The sequence below is a fragment of the Erinaceus europaeus genome, chromosome 13 (assembly GCF_950295315.1).
Source record: "Erinaceus europaeus chromosome 13, mEriEur2.1, whole genome shotgun sequence".
NCBI lineage: Eukaryota > Metazoa > Chordata > Mammalia > Eulipotyphla > Erinaceidae > Erinaceus > Erinaceus europaeus.
In genome coordinates, this window is record NC_080174.1 from 99,282,759 (window position 1) to 99,307,985 (window position 25,227).

General features: G+C 42.8%; 2 protein-coding genes across 4 annotated transcripts in view; one reads left to right on the forward strand and one right to left on the reverse strand.

Moving 5' to 3' along the window:
• Positions 1–25,227, forward strand: part of DFFA (DNA fragmentation factor subunit alpha) — a 401,378-nt gene that overhangs the window by 352,937 nt on the left and 23,214 nt on the right. The gene's annotated exons all lie outside the window — the stretch shown is intronic.
• KIF1B (kinesin family member 1B) overlaps positions 1–25,227 on the reverse strand; it is a 171,406-nt gene that overhangs the window by 89,800 nt on the left and 56,379 nt on the right. For 2 of the 3 annotated variants that reach the window (XM_060170919.1, XM_060170917.1), the window contains 7 exons: positions 23,946–24,021; positions 21,929–22,007; positions 20,714–20,856; positions 19,827–19,868; positions 16,276–16,487; positions 8,761–8,840; positions 6,477–6,552 (listed from right to left, as the gene is read on the reverse strand). In XM_060170919.1, the coding sequence (XP_060026902.1) occupies positions 6,477–6,552; positions 8,761–8,840; positions 16,276–16,487; positions 19,827–19,868; positions 20,714–20,856; positions 21,929–22,007; positions 23,946–24,021 (708 nt within the window). The remainder of the gene's footprint in view (positions 1–6,476; positions 6,553–8,760; positions 8,841–16,275; positions 16,488–19,826; positions 19,869–20,713; positions 20,857–21,928; positions 22,008–23,945; positions 24,022–25,227) is intronic. The other variant, XM_060170918.1, reaches the window with a different exon arrangement.

Genomic DNA, 25,227 nt, shown 5'->3' on the forward strand with positions numbered 1-25,227 from the left:
AGTTTGGAGACCATAAAAAGTAAAGTAGAACAGAGATTCTCAGGATGGGTTGATTGAAATTTTAATAAATACTTGGGGGAAAATCTTGAGTATAATTACAAAATATGTCACTGTGACAAATTCTCTTGGGAGTCTCCTCTGACAGATTGACTCTGGGGACAAAAGAGACTATAAGTTGTTACAAATTCTTTTTTCTCCCTTTTTTTTTTTTTTAAATATATTTTGTTCACCAGAGCACTACTCAGCTCTGGTTTAGGGTGGTGTGGGGGATTGAACCTGGGACTTTAGCCTCAGGAATGAGTCTTTTTGCATAACCATTATGTTCTCTAACCCCGGCCCCTCCCTATTCTTCTAAGAGTTACTGCACTCTTCTAAAGACCATTTACTCTCTTCTAAGAATAATCATTTCCTCCTCTTCCTACAAAGATATTTACTTTTGAATTCTAAGTTACCTGGAGAGTGATGTCCCTATTCCCCTAAGCATCTGCAGGCACATAAGTATGCAAGTCAGCAAACTGCTCTCCTCGCTCCTCTTATTTGTCTGGCTCATATTACAGGAGTTCTCAGCCAAGGACTGAGAAGGGGAGAAGGAAAGTTATTTTTCCTACCCTATAATCTCATGAAGTATTTATATTTTTAAAATGTAATTTATAAAAATATCCCTACACTCATCATTTCCCTCTATAAGTTTGTATCAGTTCTTACACCTCTCCAGATTCAAAGGAGGTCTCGAAACTTTACATCAGGCTCAACCTGACGCTGTTGACTGGCTACGGAAGAAGGGCAAACGCTAGAAGAAGAAGTTCTTACAAGGTCTAAGTTATTATCTTCAGTTTATCAGTCTTTAAAAAGGTTAAGACAACTGACATTCAGTAATAAACACATCTTTTAAAAGTTATATCCACCTAACTCTAACATTTTAAAATTTTATAAACACCAACCTTCTTTGGTGAAAATATCCCACTGGTCGGGCGGTGGCGCAGTGGGTTAAGCACACGTGGCACAAAGCACAAGGACCGGCGTAAGGATCCCGGTTGGAGCCCCCATCTCCCCACCTGTAGGGGAGTCGCTTCACAAGCGGTGAAGCAGGTCTGCAGGTGTCTATCTTTCTCTCCCCTTTTCTGTCTTCCCCTCTTCTCTCCATTTCTCTCTGTCCTATCCAACAACGAACAACAATATTGTATGACAACGGTAATAATAATAACCACAACGAGGCTACAACAACAAGGGCAACAAAAGGGGGGAAAAAAGGCCTCCAGGAGCAGTGGATTCATGGTGCAGGCACCGAGCCCAGCAATAACCTGGAGGAAAAAAAAAAAAGAAAAGAAAGAAAGAAAATACCCCACTGGACCCAAAAAATAAGTTACATGGTCTTGGGATCAAAATCTACTCAAGACAGTGACAGCAATGTGGAAAAATGAAAAAAAGAGTCAGAGGACTTAAGGAAAGGCTTAAGGAATGAGACGGTAAAACAAATGAGAAAGAAAACTATAGTTTCAACTAGCTTCTGCCTCTATAAATTGAGAGTTTTGCTGGCTTAATAAGCAAGGATAGTAAGGATAAGCATAAGGTGAACCTTGGACTGGGTGTGGTGTATTGCACCAAAGTGAGATGGTGCAACAAACTCTGTCTGGGGAGGCCAAAAAGGGATGGGACAGAGAGGTGCTGGGGTCCTGGGGAATAAGGACGGCATAAACAGGACACAGGCTGAAGAAGTGGTCCCTGCAGACACCTGTGAGGAGAGATCCCAGGCTGGACCTATGCTGCAGCGATGACGCTGTAAACAATTAGCCCCACTAAAGCTGGGTGGGGGGAGTCAAAGCCTCTTGTGGGCATATTCTCTGCTGGCTGTCATGAAAGCAAGAATCCCAGGACAGGCTCTTCTTTTTCCTGTGCCTTAAAGTTATTCCTGCGGCAGGAGACATGGCTCCACTTTCAGAGCAGCAGATTTTCATGCCTGCTATTCCAGGTTTGACTCATGCCGCCACATGTGCCAGAGTGGCGCTCTGCTTCCTTGTCTTTCTCTGCCTCGTGTGAAACTCTCTCTTAAATGCAATGAATATAGATACATGCATCACACACACAAATAGACAAACTGGGGATAGATAGCATAATGGTTTATATATGTATATGTTATTTTTTAAAGTTTTTTTCCTTTCTAATTTTTATTAGATAAGAGAGAGAGATTAAGAGAGATGGGGAGACAGAGAAAGCGAGGAAAGACACCTACAGACCTGCTTCACCACTAGTGAAGTGTCCCCCTCACACAGAGGTGAGGAGCGGGGACTCAAACTCGGGACCTTGTGCTTATATAAGTGTGTTTATTTAGCCGAGTGTGCCACCTCCTGGCCCCCTAAAATAAATACTTATTTTTCTGCCTCCAGAGTTATCGCTGAGGGTCAGTGTCAGCGCTATGAATCCACTGCTCCTGGAGGCTCTTTTTTCCCATTCTGTTGCCCTTGTTGCGGCTGTCATTGTTGTTGTTGTTATTGCTGCTGTTGTTGTTGTTGGATAGGACCGATAGAAATTGAGAAAGAAGGGGAGGACAGAAAGGGGGAGAGAAAGACAGACACTTGTAGACTTGCTTCACTGCTTGCAAAGCAACCCCCCTGCAGGTGGGGAGCTGGGGGCTCGAACCAAGATCCTTACGCCGGACCTTGAGCTTTGTATTATGTACGCTTAACCTGCTGCGCTACTGCCCAGCCCCAATAAATACATTTTTAATAAGTATTATTCCCCTGTTTTAATGAGGTATAACTGACAACCAAAGTTGTAATATTTAGGTCGTATATTTTAAAGTTGTACAGTATCCTGATTTAAAATATGTATACATTGTGTAATGATTACCACAATCAGTTAATTATTACATACAAAAAAGATTCCAAAACTGAATTTGGATGTAGTCCAGTGGTATAGCCCTTATTTTCTTAAGAAGTCAAAGGTAAGTAAAATTAAAATAAACAAGTCTTTGAAAAGAGAAATTTCACTTTGGAATTTTGCTGTTTCGATTGCATACACATACAATTTATTTATGATTTCTACTAAATGCTTTAACATTGGGCTGGGGAGACAGCATCATGGGTATAGAAAAGGACTTCTTGCACTGAAGCTCCGATGTCTCAGGTTGAATCCCCAGCACCACCACAAGACAGCAGAACAGTACTCTGGTTAAATGTAAAAGTATACAAATACTGTTGACTGTAAACCTCATCAATTTGATCTGTGGCCCATATTCAGCACAGGAGCCTGTGTAACCTCTGCATCCCTGTAGGTCTGAGCTCCATTCTGTGGTCACGGCTGGGAACATTCCAGGCTGCACTCATTTCAGAACCCATCTTCCTCAGGTGGTAGGCAGAGTATGTTGTGCAACCTCCCTTCAGAGGATGGAACATTCCCTACCATCGTTGATCCACATTGAGGGCAAGGTCCTGTAGGGCCCACAAAGGGCTCCATTATGTTGTTACTGATGGAGATGACCAGTGACAGTGGCGAGAGGGGTCTGTTAGAGGTCTAGGCCCATCATGTCTGTGTGGGAATCCCAGGACTCCCTCACTGGGGCCCCAGGTGATGGGGTGGCCTGGCAGTGACTAAAGAGTCATCGTTAAAGTGTGCCAGTCTCTTGCCCTTGTTCAGTTTTTGCAGTCCTTACTTTGTCTGACAAGGTCAGCTTTGGAGTGAGTGAGGGAAGTGTAATAGGAAGGTGATGGGTATCTAGGTTTAAGTAGAAACTGTTTCATTAGGGACTTTAAGGCGTCTTTTTAGTTCTTTCTACTTTCTTGCTTCATTTATTAGCTCACTGCAAATTATTGTGCACTTCTGCTTTAAGGTATATATTTTCTTTCTAGTCCTTTTTCCAACTATAACACCATCTCCTCAGACAATAACCTGGGTCCACCTGCATGTTAGATGTCAAGCAAAGGCAAAAACTAGTAAAGTCATGGGCCCTCTGGAATATATCTAAAATAGACCTACTAGCTTTTCCAAACAGAGACCCCAATCTTCATCTGCAATTTTCTTGCCTAGGGTCATGATTAGTCAACAATCTTTTCTGCTTTATACCTTAACTCTTTTTCAGCCACCAGGTTCCAGATGGTACTATGATGCTAAGCAGACTTCCCTGGGCAGACGACCCTATCAATATGAACCCCAGCTCCCCAGAGTCCCACCCCACTAGGGAAAGAGAGAGACAGGCTGGGAGTATGAATCAACCTGCCAATGCCCATGTCCAGTGGAGAAGCAATTACAGAAGCCAGAACTTCCACCTTCTGCACCCCATTAAAGATCCTGGGTCTATACTCCCAGAAGGATAAAGAATAGGGAAGCTATCAAGGAAGGAGATTGGATATGGAGTTCTGGGGGTGGGCATTGTGTGGAAATGTACCCCTCTTATCCTATAGTCTTGTCAATATTTCCATTTTGTAAAAAAAAAAAAGAAAAAAAGTAAGAACGAACGAAATGTCATAACACTTTGACATATTGTTACAATGATTTTTACCAGAGTTCTCAATTATTCTAAATTGCCACTGAGTACTTATGCCAACACAATGCAGTGGGTCCCGGTGGACTTTTTTTTTTTCTCTTTCAATTCCAGGTAGGGACACAGAGAAGAGACATGATAGCACCACTCTGTTATTCATGAGGTTTCTACCAGTGCAGTGCAAGTCATGCCATGTGGTGCCAGGAATCACACCAGGGTTCTCCTGTGGCAAAATGCATACTCCACCAAGTGAGCCATCTGGCACAAAAATGTCTCCACAGTTGTTAGTGCTTTCTTTTGATCCCTTCCTCCTCACCATCCCTCACTCTTATACTAAATATTGGGTTGTTAGAAAAGCAATGACACATTTTTCCATGTTGTTCTATGCAAAATATATATATATATATATATCAGTCGTGACTTTCGAGAACCCAATAAAAAAATAGAGCTTAAAGATATTATAAAAGGCCCTGGCTCCCCACCTGCAGGGGAGTCGCTTCACAGGCGGTGAAGCAGGTCTGCAGGTGTCTATCTTTCTCTCCTCCTCTCTTGTCTTCCCCTCCTCTCTCCATTTCTCTGTGTCCTATCCAACAACAACAACAACAATAATAACTACAACAATAAAAAAAAAAACAGCAAGGGCAACAAAAGGGAATAAATAAAATAAAATAAATATTAAAAAAATTTTTTTAAAGATATTATAAAAGAACATAGGCATACTTCCCATCAAAGAAAACAAGAATACAAATTTAAAAGTTCCCATGTAGTCTACACAAACTTGAAGAGATGATCATCAGACCCTCACATGAAATTCAGTCTCAACAGTGAATTTTATCCCTTTTTATTAGTGATTTAATAATGATTAACAAGATTGTGGGATAAGAGGGGTACAATTCCACAGTTCCCACCACCAGAGTTGTGTATCCCATCCTCTCCCCTGGAATCTTCCCTATTCTATATCCCTCTGGGATCAGGGACCAAAGATCTCTATGAGGTACAGATGGTGAATTTGGGGTCATCTGAAATAAAAGACCATTTATTGCTGGTAAGAAACATACATTCTGGGAGTCGGGCTGTAGCGCAGTGGGTTAAGCGCAGGTGGCGCAAAGCACAAGGACCGGCATAAAGATCCCGGTTCGAAACCCGCCTCCCCACCTGCAGGGGAGTCGCTTCACAGCGGTAAAGCAGGTCTGCAGGTGTCTATCTTTCTCTCCCCCTCTCTGTCTTCCCCTCCTCTCTCCATTTCTCTCTGTCCTATCCAACAACAACAATAATAATAACTACAACAATAAAACAACAAGGGCAACAAAAGGGAATAAATAAATAAAATAAAAATAAAAAAAAAATTAAAAAAAAAAGAAACATACATTCTATGCATCAATGTATATTCTATGACTGTCGTGTGAAATAAGTAAAAACAACCACTTGATGACACCTTTCCAGTATCTGATAACTAAGTAGCAGCTCAGCTGAAAGCAGATCTTTGTAATTAGCTAACGGCAGCTACTGTTTAACAGGTATGATCAGGCAGACGTCAACTAGTCTTTTAAACTAAGAAAGGAATAGGCAGGAAGGGCAAAATGGATGAGGATAAGCACTGCTTTACTCAGTACAATAGTTGTCTAGAACAACTCGTAGGAGCCAATCGAAGCAGTAGTTTTCTACACAAACCCGAATAACTGAAATTGCTTTTAGAGTTATAAATCAGGGGTTCTGGCATCTGTGGAAAATCCACATAGAAGAAGTAGCCAGACTGAAGCAAAGTGTGCTAGTGGCAAACTGAGAGCTTCAGAGAAAGTCACAGTGAATACAGGCACATTACTTACTAACTTGGGCTTGTTTTGTAAACATAAACAGGATAGGCATTTTAGAAATGGACTACTTTTGTAGTGGTAGATGAGAAGAGAAATAGGTGATATTAACTCACAGCCCAAGACTCTGGAGTTTCTCAGACAAATCAAAAGTGTGTTCGACGGAGATTCTCAACATTGTCTCTTACCTTTTTCGGTGAAAAAACCCCCAGGGTCCCTCCATCTTCCCGAATGGCAACTCCCATCTCAGCCAACAAAGCCTCTCTAGAAAAACAAGGATATCAGCCTAATATAAACAGGATTATTTTGGATGTTCCCTTTCAACACAGAGAGATAAAAGGTTTACATGAAATAGGAATTTTAAGTTTGCAACCCAAATTAAATGACTTCTTATAAAAAAAGCCACGATATATGGCGCTCAACATGGGACCTAATCTGTGCATCCCCCAGATAAGTGAATCCATTATGGGCTGCTTTTCTGACTGTGAAGAGGTTTCCAAAGGCCTCTGCCCTTTCTTCACGAGACTGTTTTTCTGTTTCTAGAACATTTCTCTCTGGGCCACACATTGCTTTCCGCCTGCCGCCCGCCTACATGAACCAGCTCGCAGCTGCGTGGTGCAGGGCATTGGGCGCGGGCTCCCTCCACACTGCTGGGCCACTGGAAGCAGGACAGCAGACATGGGAGGCAGGGCTGCGGCCCATCCTGGCTGCCACTCTGAGGCACCTCGGCCCGCGCCTTCTGCACGGCTGGCCCGCCCGTCCTCCTGCTATGAAGTCTGGGCAGATCCCGGACCACCTGGAGACCGCGGGCTCCCTGCCGGGACTGGACCCCCTGGCCGAGATCCCCAACTCGGCTCTGAAATCAGAAAAGCTAGAATACACAGAGATTCCTGCAGAGATCATTATCTACAATTCCTGGAGCTGAAGTTGCGCAAGAAGCCACCGCCAGACAATGCACCCCCAAACAACTAGACAGTACAGATCTAAATTCCTGTTTAAAATGACATGTCTTCGTAACAAAAGTTTTTCTCCTTGTGTATTTGAAAACCATGTTTATGTGTGTGTTCAAATATGGGCGGGGTAGATAGCACAATGGTTATGCTAATGATTCTCATGCCTGAAGCTTTTTTTTTTCCATGGTTCTTCTGTTTACCTTTCCACATTTTATTGTTTAAACTTTAAACAACCTTAAAATCATACTAAAAAAGACTTGCAATTGTAATAGAGTTATCAGTTGTGGTAAACTTCTAACCTGTTACAAGGTTTGTTTCATAAGTAAGTGAATTTTGCAGCTGTCAAGTTCTCTACAGAAAAGCAGTGATTTCCAGCAGCGGACCTTCCTCATACAATGTTCCACCCCCTGGCATTTTTCCGTGGACATCTGCTTTGGACTGGCACTTCTATCGGACTTACTGGTACACCCTTAGACACTTTGCACAAAACTAGCAGCTTCCCTTTATGCTGCTGGGTTTCTCAAAGACTGACTGCAGCCAGCTGCCTTGGGACTTATACCCTTCCTCCATGCTAGGTAATGCCCACAGAGGCAAAAAATGCCTGTCGAGGCAAGTAACGCCCCCCAAGAGGCAAAAAATGCCCCCTCAGGCCTTCCCTTGGCAGCACACTGGTTCTTGCTGCTCGCTTACATGTTCCTCCATGTTTGTGCCAGTTTCTTTTTTGAAAATGCCTGTACGATATAGGTTTCTGTTCACCCCACACCCCTGATACTATGGTCATTTAGTTAAAAAGAAAAGGGGGAATTGATGGTATGCTTCACATTGCTTTGGTCTCACTCCCCTGCCTCCGGGAGATCGCTCTGGGAGAGTGTGCCTTTCGTGCTTCTCCCTTCTCCCCGGCCCCTATCCTACGTACTTCCTGAGTTCCTGCCTCTGCCGCCGGAGGAGAAAGATGGAGGAGCACATTGCCCGCTCGTGAATAAAGATTAAACTGCGTTCTCAGCTCAGCCGTGTGTTTCTGGTCATCTGTTACCCGCCTGTGAAGCCAGCCCTGGCGAAAACAACACCTCTCCCTCTCCCTCTCCCCCTCTCTCCTCCTTTCTTCTCACTTTCTCTCTGTCCTTTGAAATAAAGGAGAATAGAGCCACCAGAAGGAATGGATTCATCGTGCAGGCCTCAGTGATAACCCTGGTGGCAAATAAGTAAGTAAATAAATACATTAAATGTGGGCTTTTAGCAAAGGCAGCCTTTTCACAAACAAAAAGTCTTCCCTCCATATCTTTCAATTTTCCAAGGATGTAAATGGCAACATTTGACTTCTATAAAACAGCTACATATTTGGATTTCACTTCAAGTCTAAATTTCACTGGGTTTAAGTCTTCAGCCATGTCTGGTTTTGTTTGGGGAAGGAAAGTTGCTTGGTTTTCTACTGTTATTTCTTCTTTTCTTAGCATAAAAGTATTCCAGATCCCCTAGAACACTTAGCTATGGTTAAGTTCCCAGAGGGGACCCTCCTGACCTCTCCATCCTGATGGCTTCTGTTTTACGCAGTTTTTCTTCCCAGGTCTCATTCAATTCAGCAATGATCTTCTCTGATTCCTAAGAAAGAAACCCACAGTAAACAGGTCTTATCATTTAACAAAACATATCTAAGAAGAACGGTAAGAATCAAATAATGTCTTCTGAAGATAGGACGTAGAATTATTACAGTGAGGACTGGGGAGACAGCGTAATGTTTATGCAAAAGACTCATGTCTGAGGTTCACAGTCCCAGGTTCAAGCCTTAGCACCACCATAAGCCAGGGCTGAGCAGTGTTCAGGTGTGTCTGTCTCTCTCTGTCTCTTTCTCTGTATTTCCCTTATTGAAATAAAGCATTTTACTTTTAATTGTATCTAAAAATTTACTCAGATGATGTTTTTTCTACTTATTAATATATAAAGCAAGAACCATCATAGAGGCTGGCCAGGGGACAGTACAATAGTTGCCCACCACTTCCATGCCTGAGGTGCAAATGTGCCATATACCAAAGTGATACTCCAGTTCTCTCTCTTGGTAATAAATAAATCTTAAAAAAAAAAAATTCAAGAGTGAAGACTCAAGGCAGCAGCAAAAGGAACAGAAAAGGAGCCTGGAGAAGTAAAAGAGAGGTACAAAAATGAAAAAGAGGCAAAGTCAGGAAAAGAGAAGTGCTATGATGTCTCTTTTCTGTATGCACCCACACACACACACACACACATACTAATACAAAATTGGACCAAGGAGGCTGGTCAGTGGTATCGTGAATGCATAGGTCCTGAGTTTATTCTAAAGTAAAGGAAAGGAAGGGAGGAAGGAAGGAAGAAAGGAAGGAAGGGAGGGAGAGAGGGAGGGAGGGGAGAAAGGCAGTCAGAATGAGAGAAACGGGGGAAGAGAGGAAGAGGGTAGGAGATGGAGGGAGAGGGAAGGGAGGGACGGAGGAGATGAGGAAAGGGTAAGGGATAAAGGGAATAAGAGGGACAGACAGAAATATAGTAGAAACCTTTGCAATCTCAGCATAACTTTGGAAACCAAGGGGCAGGACAGCAGGACGGTGCCTTGAGCGCCCAAACCAGTGCTCATTATTTGCAGTGTGACACATTGGTCTTTTAATGTTCAGTTTTGGAAAAACTTGACTCATGGAATACTTAGTTTCATGAGATATTTAAAATACTTTTTAAACCTAAGTTGATTACAGTTTCAGAAAAGGATCTCATTGAAGCAGAGGTTTATTAAAGCTACCTGATAGATTTAAACTACTACTTTGAGCTACTAGAAATTCATCCAAGAATCAAAGTTCTATCTAGGAAGTGCCTGGTCATTCTGCTGCCAACTCCAGTGTAACCTCTCTAATTTACTTTGCATCTGAACGGTAAGTTAGAATATGACCTCTTCATAGAAGTGAATTAATAAGGAAGCAGAGGAAAGTACTACTTGATTTTTCACACAACTTCAATTTGAAACTTTATGTTGCCTGGAAAGTTATTTTAAGTTAAAATTTTTATTTCTAATTTGTTGGGTAGAGACAGAAAAGACATAGAGAGGGAAACAGGAAGAAAGATACACCTGAAGCCCTGCTTCACCACTTGTGAAACTTTTTTCCCTGAAGGTGGAGACTGGAGACTTGAACCCAGGTCCTTGTGCACTGTAATGTGCATGACCAGGTACATCATCTCTCTGCCCCTAAGAAGCTACTTTTATTAACACCTTTGAAAAACTGGTTGGATAAAGTTATATTGTCATATCAGTAAATCTCCAATGTTAAGAAAAAGTCCTGGGAGATCATTCACTGCAAAGCCATTCCAGAGAGCTGAGACCAAGCCAGGACCACGTAATATACTGAAGCAGTGGGGTTTCTGGCTCTGCATGCTCTGTCTTCAAATAAGGTAGATTCAACCAGCTTTATGAAAAAAATGTTCTACAAAACAGCTTAGTATAAATATAAACTAAGAAAAGTCGAGGACATTAGTTCTTCGGTTAAACCATACACTCAGTTAAACAGAGCAGTGTGGTTTCTGAGTCCTGGATTCACCCTGTGGGCAGGCTGGCTGCTGATACCAGTGTATGGACCCAGGGTCATTGTGGGATGCAGAAGGTGGAAGGTCTGGCTTCTGTAATTGCTTCCCCGCTGAACATGGGGGTTGACTGGTCGATCCATACTCCCAGCCTGTCTCTCTCTTTCCCTTGTTGGGCAGGGGCTCAGGGGAGGTGGGGCTCAGGACACATTAGTGGGGTTGTCTGCCCAGGGAAGTCTGGTTGGCATCATGGTAGCATCTGGAACCTGGTGGCTAAAAAAAGAGTTAACATAAGCCAAGTAAACTGTTGACTAATCATGAACCTAAAGGCTGGACTAGTTCAGATGAAGAATTGGGGGGGGGGGGGTTCCTCTGTTTTGTAGATATCGTTAGCAGGCCTATTATAGTTATATTCCAAAGGATCCATGGCTATATTAGTTTTTGTTTTTTTTTTTCCTCCTCCAGGGTTATTGCTGGGCTCAGTGCCTGCACCATGAATCCACCGCTCCTGGAGGCCATTTTTTCCCCCTTTTGTTGCCCTTGTTGTAGCTTCGTTGTGGTTATTATTATTGCCCTTGTTGACGCAATTCATTGTTGGATAGGACAGAGAGAAATGGAGAGAGGAGGGGAAGACAGAGAAGGGGAGAGAAAGATAGACACCTGCAGACCTGCTTCACCACCTGTGAAGCAACTCCCCTGCAGGTGGGGAGCCTGGGGCTCGAACCGGGATCCTTACACTAGTCCCTGCGCTTTGCGCCACATGCGCTTAACCCACTGTGCCACCGCCCGACCCCCGCTATATTAGTTTTTTTAGTTTTTTTTTTTCTGAACCTGACATCTGAAATTCAGGTGGATCCAAGTTATTATCTGGGGAGATGATATCATGGCTGGTATTTTTAAATATTTTATTTATAGGTAGAGACAGAAAGACACCTACATCACTGTTTCGCCACTAGCAAAGCTTTCTCCTGCAGGTGAGGACCGGAGCTTTGAACCCAGGTCCTTGTGCACAGCAACTTGTGTGCTCAGACAGGTGTGCCACCACCCAGCCCCTAAAGAAGCTATTCTATGAAGTTAGAGAAAATAGAATATCTCATTTATCCTGATTAAAAAGAGATAAATTATATTTTCTGATGAAAGTAAGATTGATTTGGCTTTTAGTGGGAAGGAAGGTTGGCGGCAGCTTCCCTGCAAAATGGCAGTTTTATCCCTACACACAATATGACAGAGATGGGGGGACCTGGTCTTTAAAAGTCTGGTTAATATCCTGACTTCTATTATTTTTTAGTTGGTCCTGTTTGGTCAGATTTGTCACACCAAGATGTAGGCTCGGCAGGGGAGGGGGCCTCTCTTGTACAGCACAGCTTTAATAAGCAAGTAAGATTCTAAATGTCCAAAGAAAAAGATAGTTCTCTATTCAACAGTAAGCGGGAGGTTTCCCTTTGTTTTCCCAGAGCCCCTGGATCCTACAACACCTCTGAATAAAATGCTATGCAGCAACTCTGCCACTAATGTCCAGTGTGACAAAACCCATGAATAAAAGACTTTCTGGACAGGGCCCACTGCTGTCTACAATAAAATTTCAAAGTTCACTTAATTTTAAATAACCCTATAACTTGAAACACTTTTATTTACTTTTATTTGTTTTAATTTATTTCTTTATTGGGGAATTAATGTTTTACATTCAACACTAAATACAATAGTTTGTACATGCATAACATTCCCCAGTTTCCCCCTTAACAATACAACCCCCACTACGTCATTTATCATCCTTCATGGACCTGTATTCTCCCCACCCACCCACCCCAGAGTCTTTTACTTTGGTGCAATATGCCAATTCCATTTCAGGTTTGAAACACTTTTAAACGGAGGTTTTTTTCTTTGTTTGTTTTTAAGTTTTCTTATTGAAGTATAACTGACAGGCCCTGCAACATTTAAAAAACAGAATTCTCTGCAGGGGAGAAAGTGATACAAGTGTCTCTCTTCCTCTCTTATCTCTTTCCCCTCTAATTTCTATCTATCTTGTCAAATAAGGAGTGTGTGTGTGTGTGTGTGTGTGTGTGTGTGTGTGTCTTCCAGGAGTGGTGGATTTTTGCAGGCACTGAGCCCCAACAATAACTCTGGTGGCAATGAAAGAGAGAGAGAGGGAATCAGTCAGGCCATAGCGCAGCGGGTTAAGCGCATGTGGCTCAAAGCGGAAGGACTGGTGGAAGGATCCTGGTTTGAGCCCCCGGCTCTCCACCTGCAGGGGAGTTGCTTCACAAGCAGTGAAGCAGGTCTGCAGGTATCTATCTGTCTCTCCCCCTCTCTGTCTTCCCCACCTCTCACCATTTCTCTGTCATATCCAACATCGACAACATCAATAACAACAATAATAACTATAACAATAAAACAAGAGCAACAAAAGGGAATAATTTTTTTTAAAAAAGAGAAGAAAAAGGACCCCCATAGGACCTTACCCTCAACGTGGATCAACAATGGTAGAGAATGTTCCATCCTCCGAAGGGAGGCTGGACAACAGACTCTATGCTCCACCTGAGGCAGATGGTCCTGATATTGGGGCGGCTTGGAATGTTCCTACTCATGACCACAGAATGTGAGCTCAGGTCTACAGGGATGCAGAGGTCACACAGGCTCCTAAGCTAATTATGGGCCCCAGATCACATCGAATCGATGGGGTTTACAGTCACCAATATTTAGACACCCTTTCCCATATTAGGGAGCTACTCTCTTCCCTGATCCAACTTTCTGGTCCTTTTTCCAGCCATGACATCATCTCCCCAGACAATAAATTGGGCCCACTGGCATATCAGATTTCAGGCTAAGGGGCAAAAAAAAAAAAAAAGAGGAAAAAAACTGGTATAGCCACAGGACCTTTGGAATTTAACTAAAATATGCCTACTAGCTGTCTACAGAATGGAGGACTCCCCAACTCTTCATCTGCACTAGTTCAGCCTTTAGATCCATGACTGGTCAACAATTTGTTTGGCTTTGTATGTTAACTCTCTTGTCAACCACCAAGTTCCAGATGCCAGCATGATGCCAACCAGACTTCCCTGGACAGACAACCCCACCAATGTGTCCTGGAGCCCTGCTTCCCCTGAGCCCTGCCCCACTAGGGAAAGAGAGAGACAGGCTGGGAGTATGGATCCACCTGTCAACACCCATGTTCAGCAGGGAAGCAATTACAGAAGCCAGACCTTCCACCTTCTGCATTTCACAATGACCCCCCTGGGTCCATACTCCCAGAGGGATAAAGAATAGGAAAGCTATCAGGGGAGGGGATGGGATACAGAGTTCTGGTGGTGGGAACTGTGTGAAGCTGTACCCCTCTTATCCTATGGTTTTGTCAATGTTTTCTTTTTATAAATTAAAAAAAAAAAGAAGGAGGAGGAGGAGAAGAAGGAAGGGAAGTAGGGAGGGAGAGAGGGGGGTTGGGTGGCAGCACAGTGGGTTGAGCACAAGGGCCGGCGTAAAGATCCCAGTTCGAGCCCCCGGCTCCCCACCTGCAGGGGAGTCGCTTCACAAGTGGTGAAGCAGGTCTGCAGGTATCTATCTTTCTCTCCCCCTCTCTGTCTTCCCCTCCTCTCTCCACTTCTCTCTGTCCTATCTAACAAAAATGACATCAATAACAACAATGGCTACAATAATAAAACAAGGGCAAAAAATGAGAAAATAAATATATACATATGCATATATATATATACATATATATATATATAGAGAGAGAGAGAGGAGAAGAGGGAGGAGTAGGATGAGAAAGAGGAGGGGAGGGGAGAGGAGGGGAGGAAAGAAAGGAAAGGATTTCTCAGCCCCTCATCTGAGATCTGCTCTCTTCACTGACAAGTCTGAGAGGACACAGTGAGGCAAGTACTTCTGTTTCCCAAGCACCTCACTTTAGCAGTGAGCCAAAGGCCAAAAACCCAGGTGAGCTGGCTGGACAGCACAAGCTCATCTTCCCATAAAGTCTCTTTTAGCTTCACCTGGAAACCACAACGGAAGCATCTGTCAATTATTAAGTTCAAGTCCCTTTAAGTAGTGAGAAGGCTGTGAACCCCTTTCAATCGTTAACTGGTTCTCTCTCTCTCTGAATTTCTTTCTGTACTGTGAAGGAAGGAAGGAAGGAAGGAAGGAAGGAAGGAAGGAAGGAAGGAAGGAAGGAAGGATAAAAACTGCCACTGAGAGCAGTGAATTTGTCCTGCAGGCACAGAGCCCTAGAGATAACCCTGGTAGCAAAAAGGAAAAAGAAAAAGAGAGAGAGAGAGAATGAGAGATGATATGTTCTATAGGTACAAATATTATAAGTATGTATCTATATAAGTTTCTCTAACTACACATAAAATTTTATGAGTTTCATAATGTTCATATATATAAAGTTGATTTGTCTCCCTGCTTTTTAAAAATTTTTTTATTGAGGGATTAATGTTTTACAGTCAACAGTAAATACAATATATTGTACATGTATAACATTTCCCAGTTTCCCACAAAACAATTCAGTTTCAATTCAGCCATCAAAAACAACAATAATAATAACTACAACAACAAGGGCAACAAAAGGGAAAATAAATGAAAGTAAATATAATTTTTTTTTAGAGAAAAAGAAGAAAAAAGAACTTCTACTGTATATGCCATTTAGAAACAGTGCCATAGCACAGCACTTGAGTCAGTATCAGAAAGCACACCAAGATAATCCCTTTAAAAAAAAAGAGAAAGAAAAGAATAGGGAAGCTTCTAATGGAAAGGATGGGACACATGGAAGTCTGGTGGTGGGAACTGTGTGGCTTTGTACCCCAATTACAATTATACCCCTTACAATCTTGTAAATTAATATTAAATCACTAATAAAAATAAAACTTTAAAATTCTGTCTTTAAATAGACACCAAACTGCTTCCAACTAATTTACTAGTCTCCAACTGTACTCAGAGTAAACCCTTAGGCCGCGTACTTGCATAGCCTGCCTGTGCAGCACCGGCCCCTCTGCCCGTCACGCCAGGGCTCTGACATGCTGGGGTGAGGGTAGGAAGGAGTCGCCTCCCTTACACAGCAGCAAACACCACTCCCCCTTTTTCTAACTGCCACCAGGTTTGTTGTTGGGGTCTGATGCCTGCCAAACAAGCAGACTGCTCCCAGGAGCCTTTTTTTTTTCTTTTTCTTTTTTCTCCCTTTCTTTTTAGTTTGGTAGGACAGAGAGAAGTGAAGCGTGGGGAGGGAGGGGGATGAGGGAGAAAGAAAGACACCTGTAGCTCTGTTTCACTGCTCAGAAAGCTTCCCCCTGCGGGTGGGGTGGGCGTCAGGACCTCGACGCAGAGTCCTGGCCTACGGTAACGTGAGTGCTCAGCCAGGTGGGCCACTGCCGGACCCCAGCACAGGCCACTTTCCAGGACAGCGCTAAGGAAGAAAAGCTCTTCCATGCACTGAGCCAGAACCTCAGAAATTCTCAGCCCTGGCGCTACTTTTGCAGCCACACAGGTGGTCTCTCGCTCAGTCTGAACCATTGCTCACCTTCAGACGCTCGATGGCCTCCTCTCCTCCAGGCGTAGACATGATCCTCTCCTGAATGCTCGTCACAGACGGTAAGCCCACCTGACTACTGAGCGAGCAGGAAGATGGAGATGAAGTAAGGGACCCCATGGATGCTGTGGAAAAATTGCCAGGGCGTTGATTCTCAGAGGCTAGCAAGTACCTATGCTTATTGTTCTGAAAATCTTTCAGATCTGAAGGGCAGAAAAAAGGGAAGGGAGAAAAAGTAGAAAAGAGGGAAAGAGAGGAGGGGAGGGAGAAAGACAGGAGGAACACCAGTGTAAGAAAGGACAGCTTTAAAGCGCCAAGACAAAGACAAGTTATCACACAAAGTCAAGTATAATGCTTCTAGATGGTAGTTCTGAAACATGTCTGTCTTTAAGCAATCCAGAGGGTAAGAACTACTTGTGAATTTAGAAGTAAAACACCCAGTGCCAGTTAGTGTTGTGTGAGGAGAAAGGAACTGTATGTACTTTTAAAGGACACTGCCAGACACTCTTCCTCAAGAGCCATGCTACATTCCTTCTGTTCCTGTTATGTCTTCAGATGTACACTATCCTTAAATACTACTAGTCTGCAACGGTGAGGGGAAAGCGATCACGTATTTCTCAATTATAATACAAGTTAGCTGGCACCTCTGTTTTATGGGACTCAAAAAAAAAAGTTCCCAGTAAAATGCTACAGTTAAAAGAAACAAAAAACAATGAGCACATTCCAAGGTGCTAAAAAGTGACTTTTGAAAGAAGCCTTTAAAGGAGAGGGGGGGACGAAGGGTGGCACACCTGGTTGAGCGCAAGGACCCAGGTTCAAGCCCCTGGTCCCCAGCTGCAGGGGGGAAGCTTCGTGAGTGGTGAAGCAGGGCCGCAGGTATCTTCTGTCCCTCTCCCTCCCCAACTCCCCCTTCCCTCTCAATTTCTGGCTCTATCCAATAAATACATAAATATCTTCCCCAAAAATAAATAAAGGAGAGGTCTGGCCAGTAGAAGGCACACTTTCCCATGACAAGAGCACATTTCAAGCCCCTAACACCATATGGGAATAGCCGTGGTCTCTCCTTCCCTTTTTCTCCAACTGGGATTTAAAAATGAAAAAAAGAAAAAAAAAAAAAAAGACAGAAAAAGTCCACTGGGAGTGGTGAAACCACACAGGCAAGACTCAGTGTGGCCCCACACTACACCCACACCAAAACAAAAACACACACACACAAAAAAAAAAATGAGGTAACTAGGGAAAGGACAGAATTTCCTATAATCCTGGTTAGGAAGTCAGGTCACTAGTCTGACTCAGTATCAGAGAACGACTTACGCGTCAATGAGCTGGGCATAGCTTGCACTCACCCAAGCCGAGCAAGCAGAGTTTAAGGCTGGTCTGTGCTATTTTTAGCAAGGCTCTTCCACAGCCCAATAGTCTATGAGTCACGGGTAAACCTGTCTCTAGTATGAAAGCTCTAGAGATGGACTTTCATTCAGATAGGCCCTCAGCGGCACTGCAAAGTCCCCTTTATCTTATTAAAGGGAACCACAAACAACAACCTTTGTTACTCTTGCTGTTTGCACTTGCCTTCAAACAAAATGAGTAGCAACTTTTTTCATCTCTTGAAAGAAAATGAAGGAAAAGTATCTTGTTAAACATACATCAGAGGAAAACTACAGGTAATGCTGCCTTCTTTAATTTCACTTCATTTTAAGTCTGAAACTTTACATTGCCTAAAATTCATTTCTAAACTGAAAAAGCTTTCCTTAGGATCAATACAAAGATTAAAAGTATTATTAGCTCCCTCTAGGTCTATTGCTCTCCTTAATCAGAGCCAGCACTGGAGATTAATTAAAGTCAGTGGTTGCTTCAAGACAGTTTGAAAACCACCATCTGCAAATACAGAACTTAGGAAAGCAGGCAAAAATTAAAAGAGGGGTGGGAAGTTGAGCAGAAACCAGCCACCAGGCAATGGTAGCACAGTGGGAAAGAACAGCATGAATGGAGTTTAGAAGGCCCAACGGACACATGCAAGTCCAGAGAGAAATTAATAGCAGGTTATAAAAACGGAAATCCAGAAGGAGCCATGGCTGCTTTCCTGCATGGAAAACTCAGTCATGCACAGCTTTTCGGGAGACACCATAACTGCTCAGAAAGAGTGTGGCAGCAAGGTGGTGCAGCATCATCTGAAGCACAGAGCCACAACTAGAAGGGATCTTTCCCACACCTGTATCACTCAGGCTAGAAATCTCAGACAGAGCTACTGTAACCCAAGAGCCATCTCGTGCTACACCTTTCAGCACCTGCAGGGACTGGTCTCAGCACACGGTCATGACTGTGGACTGAATCTCTCCGACGACTATCCTGTCTCATTCACACGCTGCACTTCAGGAAAAAGCAAATCCAAATAGCCCTAGGACTTGCAGCCCAGGAGGTGGTATAGTGGGGACAGCAGGTAACTGCAAGCATGAGGTCCTGAGTTCCATCCCTGGCATCGTCTATAGCAGAGTAATAATCTTTTCCTCTTTGATTAATAAAAGGATAAAAACATTTTAGTGTGTCAAAATTCTTCATTTCTTCAAAAACTATCTTTTGATGAATTGTCCTAATGGGACGGGAGATTATTTTCCCCAAATTTCACGTATATGAAGAGAAGTGACCCATTCTAAAATGCCCTTCAAGCACACACTTCAGACATCCAAATTCAAGCATTTTACTTTGTAATTTGTGAAAAGGAAAACAAATGTCTAAGAAATGGAGGAAGCCAGGTTCAAATAAGCATAAGTGAGTGTTAATAATCAAACAGTCGGGAGTTACTCAGTCATTGGTAGTCAGACTAGCTGTGATTATTTTTAATTATATATACACCATGGTTCAAAATTATACAACTAACTAGAAAGTTTTAACGTTACATAATCAGACCCGGAAGGATCTCAAGAAGTAGACTAGGCATAGTAATCTTTAAATTCAAGGGTTCCATGTTACACTACCCAATATGACCACAGATTGGGTTGTCAGAAAAGTCATGACATATTTTTGCATAGAAAAACATGTCACAACTTTCTGAAAACCCAATAGAAACCATGGAATCTCATTTAGAGAAAAACTAACCACTCTAGGCTGCAATTTCCTTAAAAACAAAACCAAACAAACAAAAAACCAAAACCAAAAAACCCAACAACAGCAAAGCAACATAAAAACAGATGATAGGATTAAATGAAATGATAAACTAAAGGTATCTAGAACAGGACCTTGTACTTTATATTCAACAGACACGAGCTGCTGTCATCACTATGATAATCGTCTATGACTCTGGATTCAATTTAATCGTATTAAGTGGAAAAACTGAAGAGAACAAAGTCTCTCAACTTCACTCAAGCTGCGAACTGGAATTCAGCACAGCCTGCTTAAACACAGGGTAACATCTCAGCCTACAGTGTGCTCTGTCTGGGATTTCCCTGCTGGGATTGCTGGCATGCAAAGCTCATCGTGAGGCTGACCCAGCAGACGCAGGTGGGCAAGTCATAGCACCAGGCATAACCACTGCATAAGATACACACATTTGCCTCCACTTCCAGAGAAATCATCGATCAATGGATCAACTGAAGGTGAGCAGGAGGGAAAATACAAGAAGGGTCAAAGTTCAGGTTCAGCAGAGACAGAAGATAGGGCAGTACTTGGCATTTGGGAAGATAAAAAAGGTAATACTTTGGAATATATTATTCTGCAGAATGTATTCATCTAAACTTACAGACACTCATCTAAAATAAGCAAGAGCTAAGCCAGAATAAACCTTGAAAACCATATTAGAATTACAAGCAATATTTTACTCTCAAATACTCAAAAGTATTTTGTTAAATAAATGCACATATTGTTCTATCTACAAAGTTGAATTTATTGTCAACAGAACCTCTGATCAGACATGCAGACAGATCAAAGGTAGGCACAGATTTTAAGACAACATTGTAAAGTTCTCTGAAAGGCTAATCTTTAATGTGATGGGGACTGAACACTTTCCCTCTGAATGTTTGTTCACAGGACAGTCAGTCATTTTCAAGGAGATGAACCCTCAAATCTTATTTGGAAGGAGGCTGGAATGGTGACTTTCTTACGTGTGTATTACTGCTACTGTGTTAACCCCTAGTAACACAAAATCCAAAATTTTAAGTAACAACTTTATGAAGTAATTTATTTCTTGGTGGGGATAAACATAATATTGTAAATAAACCTTTTTTGCCAGTACAAACAAAAATCCAACATAAGCGCAAGTAATATATTCAAGTTTTAAAAGCTAAAGTCAGGAACTTGAAGAGCAGCCATCTGCTGACTGCGCAAAGAAAGTCCAAGGCCGTCAGTATTATCTCTCTACTGTTTAGCTTCACCAAGTGCCCTGGAAGAGCTGTGAGGAGCAAGGATGCGGCCTTGTGCTGACCCTGAATGCACTTACTGTCAATAATATCTCCCAGCCCCTGTGCACGAAGAAGGTCCTTGAGTCGTGTCACCTCCTCCTTCAGTTCACGAACTAGTTTGGCGTTAGGGTCCTCATTGATGACGGCATTGCATTTGATCTGTTTTGCACGATCTGCATATCTAGACCAAAAATCCTTTTCTAAGGCATTACTTATACACTCTACTTCTCAAAGGTGTCATCATTTCTAAATCAAGCAGCAATTTGTTTATTTAAACACTTTCCATGCCGTAGTTATTGTACCCTTGTAGAAAACTAGTTTTTATAACAATAGCAAAAAGACCCAGCTAATTTATTCAGGTGGTTCCCAAGACCTCAGAGGAAAACCATGAAAGAGAATCAGGGCTCACGTGTCAGACTACACAGTGCTGCATCATCATATGTAAAATATCTCCAATGGGAAAGAAGGAGAAAGTTGCAGAGTAAGTTAATGGAGACTAATTTATACACAGGAAGGAATATCTGAGCAGCAGTGAGTTTTCTGGAAGTAAGTTTTTTTATGCTGCATGTACTCATACTGTATTTTACAACCTGAGCATTTCTGGAATGACCAATGCCACAAGTGGACTTTATTCTTCTTAGTAGACATTTTTTAACAAAAACATGTTACAAGGAAATTTCTTTTTTTTTTTATTTACTTATTCCCTCACTTTTGTTGCCCTTGTTGTTTTATTGTTGTAGTTATTATTGATGTCGTCGCTGTTGGCTAGGATAGAGAGAAACAGAGAGAGGAGGGGAAGACAGAGAGGAGGGGGAGAGAAAGACAGACACCTGCAGACCTGCTTCATCGCTTGTGAAACGACTCCCCTGCAGGGGGGGAGCCGAAGTCTCGAACCGGGATCCTTACACCCGTCCTTGTGCTTTGCGCCACGTGCGCTTAACCTGCTATGCTACCGTCCGACTCCCAGGAAATTTCACTAATATGTGAAAGCTAAGAAATTTTCAGCAATACCTAAAATCTCACTTGGGCAATTTTCCTGTATTTCTCGGTAAAATTTAAAAACCATAAACAGGAAAATTCTTCAACAATAAAAACAACAGTAGTAATAATTTTTTGCCTCGATTTTACCTGATATGAAGAGATGCATCATTACTTACATAATCAAGTACCCCGATGACATAAGAGATTTCATACCATAGTACAGTGTCTGGTAGAACTATGTTCTATCTAGCTACTCAGATCACATTAGATACCTCAGAGTGCTCAAAGTCTCATCGTAATTGATATCTGCTGGGCTCAGAGCAGCGACCATTGCAGTTCGAGAATTTCCACCTGAAAAGATAAGTTTTGGTCTTCTCAGATGTCTCATTTTAGAAATAAAAATTTCACTGACTTTGTCAAATCCGAGAACATAATCTGATTCGCAGATTTCTTAAAATTTTCTTATATATTCCATGTCTTCCGTGTCAAGTGCTACTATAGTCACACGTTGGTTTTTGACCTCCTGTGTTGTTTCCCTATTCCCTTCCTCTTGAAACCTTAATCAAGACCTCAGTCACACCACCAAAGTCAACAGCAAATCAAAAGTCACTGGTGATATGGTTTCACAGACACTGAGTTCATGCTATAGTAACTTAAAATTTCTTAGGGGGTCAGGTGGTGGCGCACTTGGTTGAATGAACACATTACACTGTGCAAGGACCCAGGTTCAAGCCTTCGGTCCTCACCTAGAGGAAAAGCTTCACAAGCGGTGAAGCAGTACAATTTCAACTAAATTAAAAATGTATTTAAAAAACCTAGTAGTGAGGGTGAGGGTATAGCACAATAGTTCTGCAAAGAGACTGTCATGCCTAAGGCTCTGAAGTCCTGGGTTCAATCCCCTACACCAGAGCTGAGCAGTGCTCTGGATAAAAAACAAAAAAATTAGCAGTGACTTAATGATGGTATTCAAAAAAGGTTGTTCTTAACCTTTTGTCTACTTGCAACTTTTCATACAAGATCACTCCCTCCTCCTCTACATCAAAAAGGACTAAAGGGTCTAAAAGAACAGTAAATCAAGAAAGAGCGGCAGCTGGCTGGGAGGCAGCTCAACTGACAGAGTACATATAACCATGCAAAAGGACCTGGATTTGAGCCCCGGGCCACTATATGGGGGGGGGGGGAAGCTTCATGACTGGTGGAGCAGTGGAGCAGTGCTGTTCTCTCTCCCCCTCCTCTTTTCCCTGTTGTCTCTTACCCTCTCCCTAGAGGAAAGGGGGAAAGTCTACTGGGAGCAGTGGAGTTATGTAAGTATTGAACCCCAATGATAACCCTTATGGGGGAAAGAAACCCAAAGAAAATGGGGGGAGGATGGAGGGGAGCGGGGAAAGGAGAGGAGGGGAAAGGAGGGAAAATGAAGGGGAGGAGAAAGGAGGGGCAAGGAGGGGAAGGGAGGGGAGGGGAAAGGAGGAGATGGGAGGAGAAGGGAGGGGAGAGGAGGGAAAATGAAGGGGAGGGGAAGGGAGGGGCAAGGGGGGAGGGGAGGAGAAGGGAGGGGAGAGGAGGGAAAATGAAGGGGAGGGGAAGGGAGGGGCAAGGAGGGGAGGGGAGGGGAAAGGAGGAGATGGGAGAAGGGAAGGGAGGGGAGAGGAGGGAAAATGAAGGGGAGGGGAAGGGAGGAGAAAGAAGGGGAGGGGAGGGGAAAGGAGGAGATGGGAGGAGAAGGGAAGGGAGGGGAGAGGAGGGAAAATGAAGGGGAGGGGAAGGGAGGAGAAAGAAGGGGAGGGGAGGGGAAAGGAGGAGATGGGAGGAGAAGGGAAGGGAGGGGAGAGGAGGGGAAGGGAGGGAAAAGGAGAGGAGGGGAGGGGCATGGAGGGGAGGGGAGGAGAAGAGAAGGGAGGGGAGTCGAGAGAGGGGGAGGGAATGGAGGGGAGAAGAAGAGGGTGAGGGAGGGGAGGGCATAGGGCAGTGATCTGAAGGTCCAAAAAACAGCATCAGGGTTGGCAAGCCTTAAAGGAGTTTCAGAGGAAGAAAAGGCAACAGTCTAAAGCAGGAATGTCTCAGGAAGTCAAACTATACCACAGTAAATGTTCTGAAATCAACAAGATAAGGGAGAAATCTCTGACTTTAAAGTGAATTCAGCCAGTTTAACCCAACAGTAAAAACTTCAAAAAGGAAGGAACACTCAACTCCATAACATGGACAGGTCTAGAGCGGATCTATCTCCATAACAGAAATAATCAGATAGTAAAGCTTTTTAAAAAAACAACTGCACATCAGTGATTAACATACCTAGATTTTCTCGAAGAAGCCAAGTAAGTACAGAGTCCCTATATGGAATAAAGTCAGTTTTCTTCTTCTTCTTACTCTATTAAATGGAAAGGAACGATTTTAATGTTGTGGGAGAGGCCAAACCAGTTGAAAATTCCCTCCAAGGAGATTTAACTATAGCATCACCTTACTTATGGTTTACAATTTAATTTGTTATAATATGACACTCATGTAAATTTCTTTAAGGCACAGCAAGAGAAAGCAGTGAGAATGGGGGAGGGACCACAGCAACAAGGCTTCCTTTAATGCCGGGGTACCAGGTTCGAACCTGGCTGCACATGGCAAAGCGACACACTATCCAACTGAGCCATTTTGCCAGCCCATACTTTTTCGTTTTTATACGTTATTTTGAAAAATCTGTAGCATAGGGGTGGAGGGTAGATAGCATAATGATTATGCAAACAGAATCTCATGCCAGAGGCTCAAACGTCCCAGGTTCAACCTCTCCTGCACCACCATAATCCAGAGCTGAACCATGTTCTGGTTTAAAAAAAAACAAACTTATACACAGCACATCAGAAGTATTATAGTGAACTATCATATATCTATCATGCAATTTCAATATTTTTGGCAATTTTCTTTAATTATTTCTCAAACTCTTTACACTGTTTCTTTCTCAACCATTTTAGAGTAATTAGATATTATGATCTTTTTAAAAAATATTTATTTATTTATTCCCTTTTGTTGCCCTTGTTGTTTTATTGTTGTAGTTATTCTTGTTGTCATCGTTGTTGGACAGGACAGAGAGAAATGGAGAGAGGAGGGGGAAGACAGAGAGGGGGAGAGAAAGACAGACACCTGCAGACTTATACTATGATCTTTGACCCCTTAGCAATCAGGAAACAATGTCAATATTCCCTTTATTCCACATGAGTGAAACCATCCAGAGTGTGTGTGTGTGTGTCCAAGCTTATGTGTTTCATTTTCGTTTATTCCATATGAGTGAAACCATCCAGTAGTTGTTTCTGTGACTCTTCTTACCATGAAGCAAATGGCACCAATGCAAAGTCAACACTGAAGTGAAGGAAAGTACATCTTTAGAAAGTGGAAATGAATATAAACACTCCACAGATAGCTACTCCAGTATCTGCTGGCTGGCTACTGTGTCATGATAATTTCAGAAGATGCTAAGGCCCCCACACCTATGGACATCTAATCTTTGACAAAGGTGCCCAGACTATTACATGGGGAAAGCAGAGACTCTTCAACAAATGGTGCTGGAAACAATGGGTTGAAACATGCA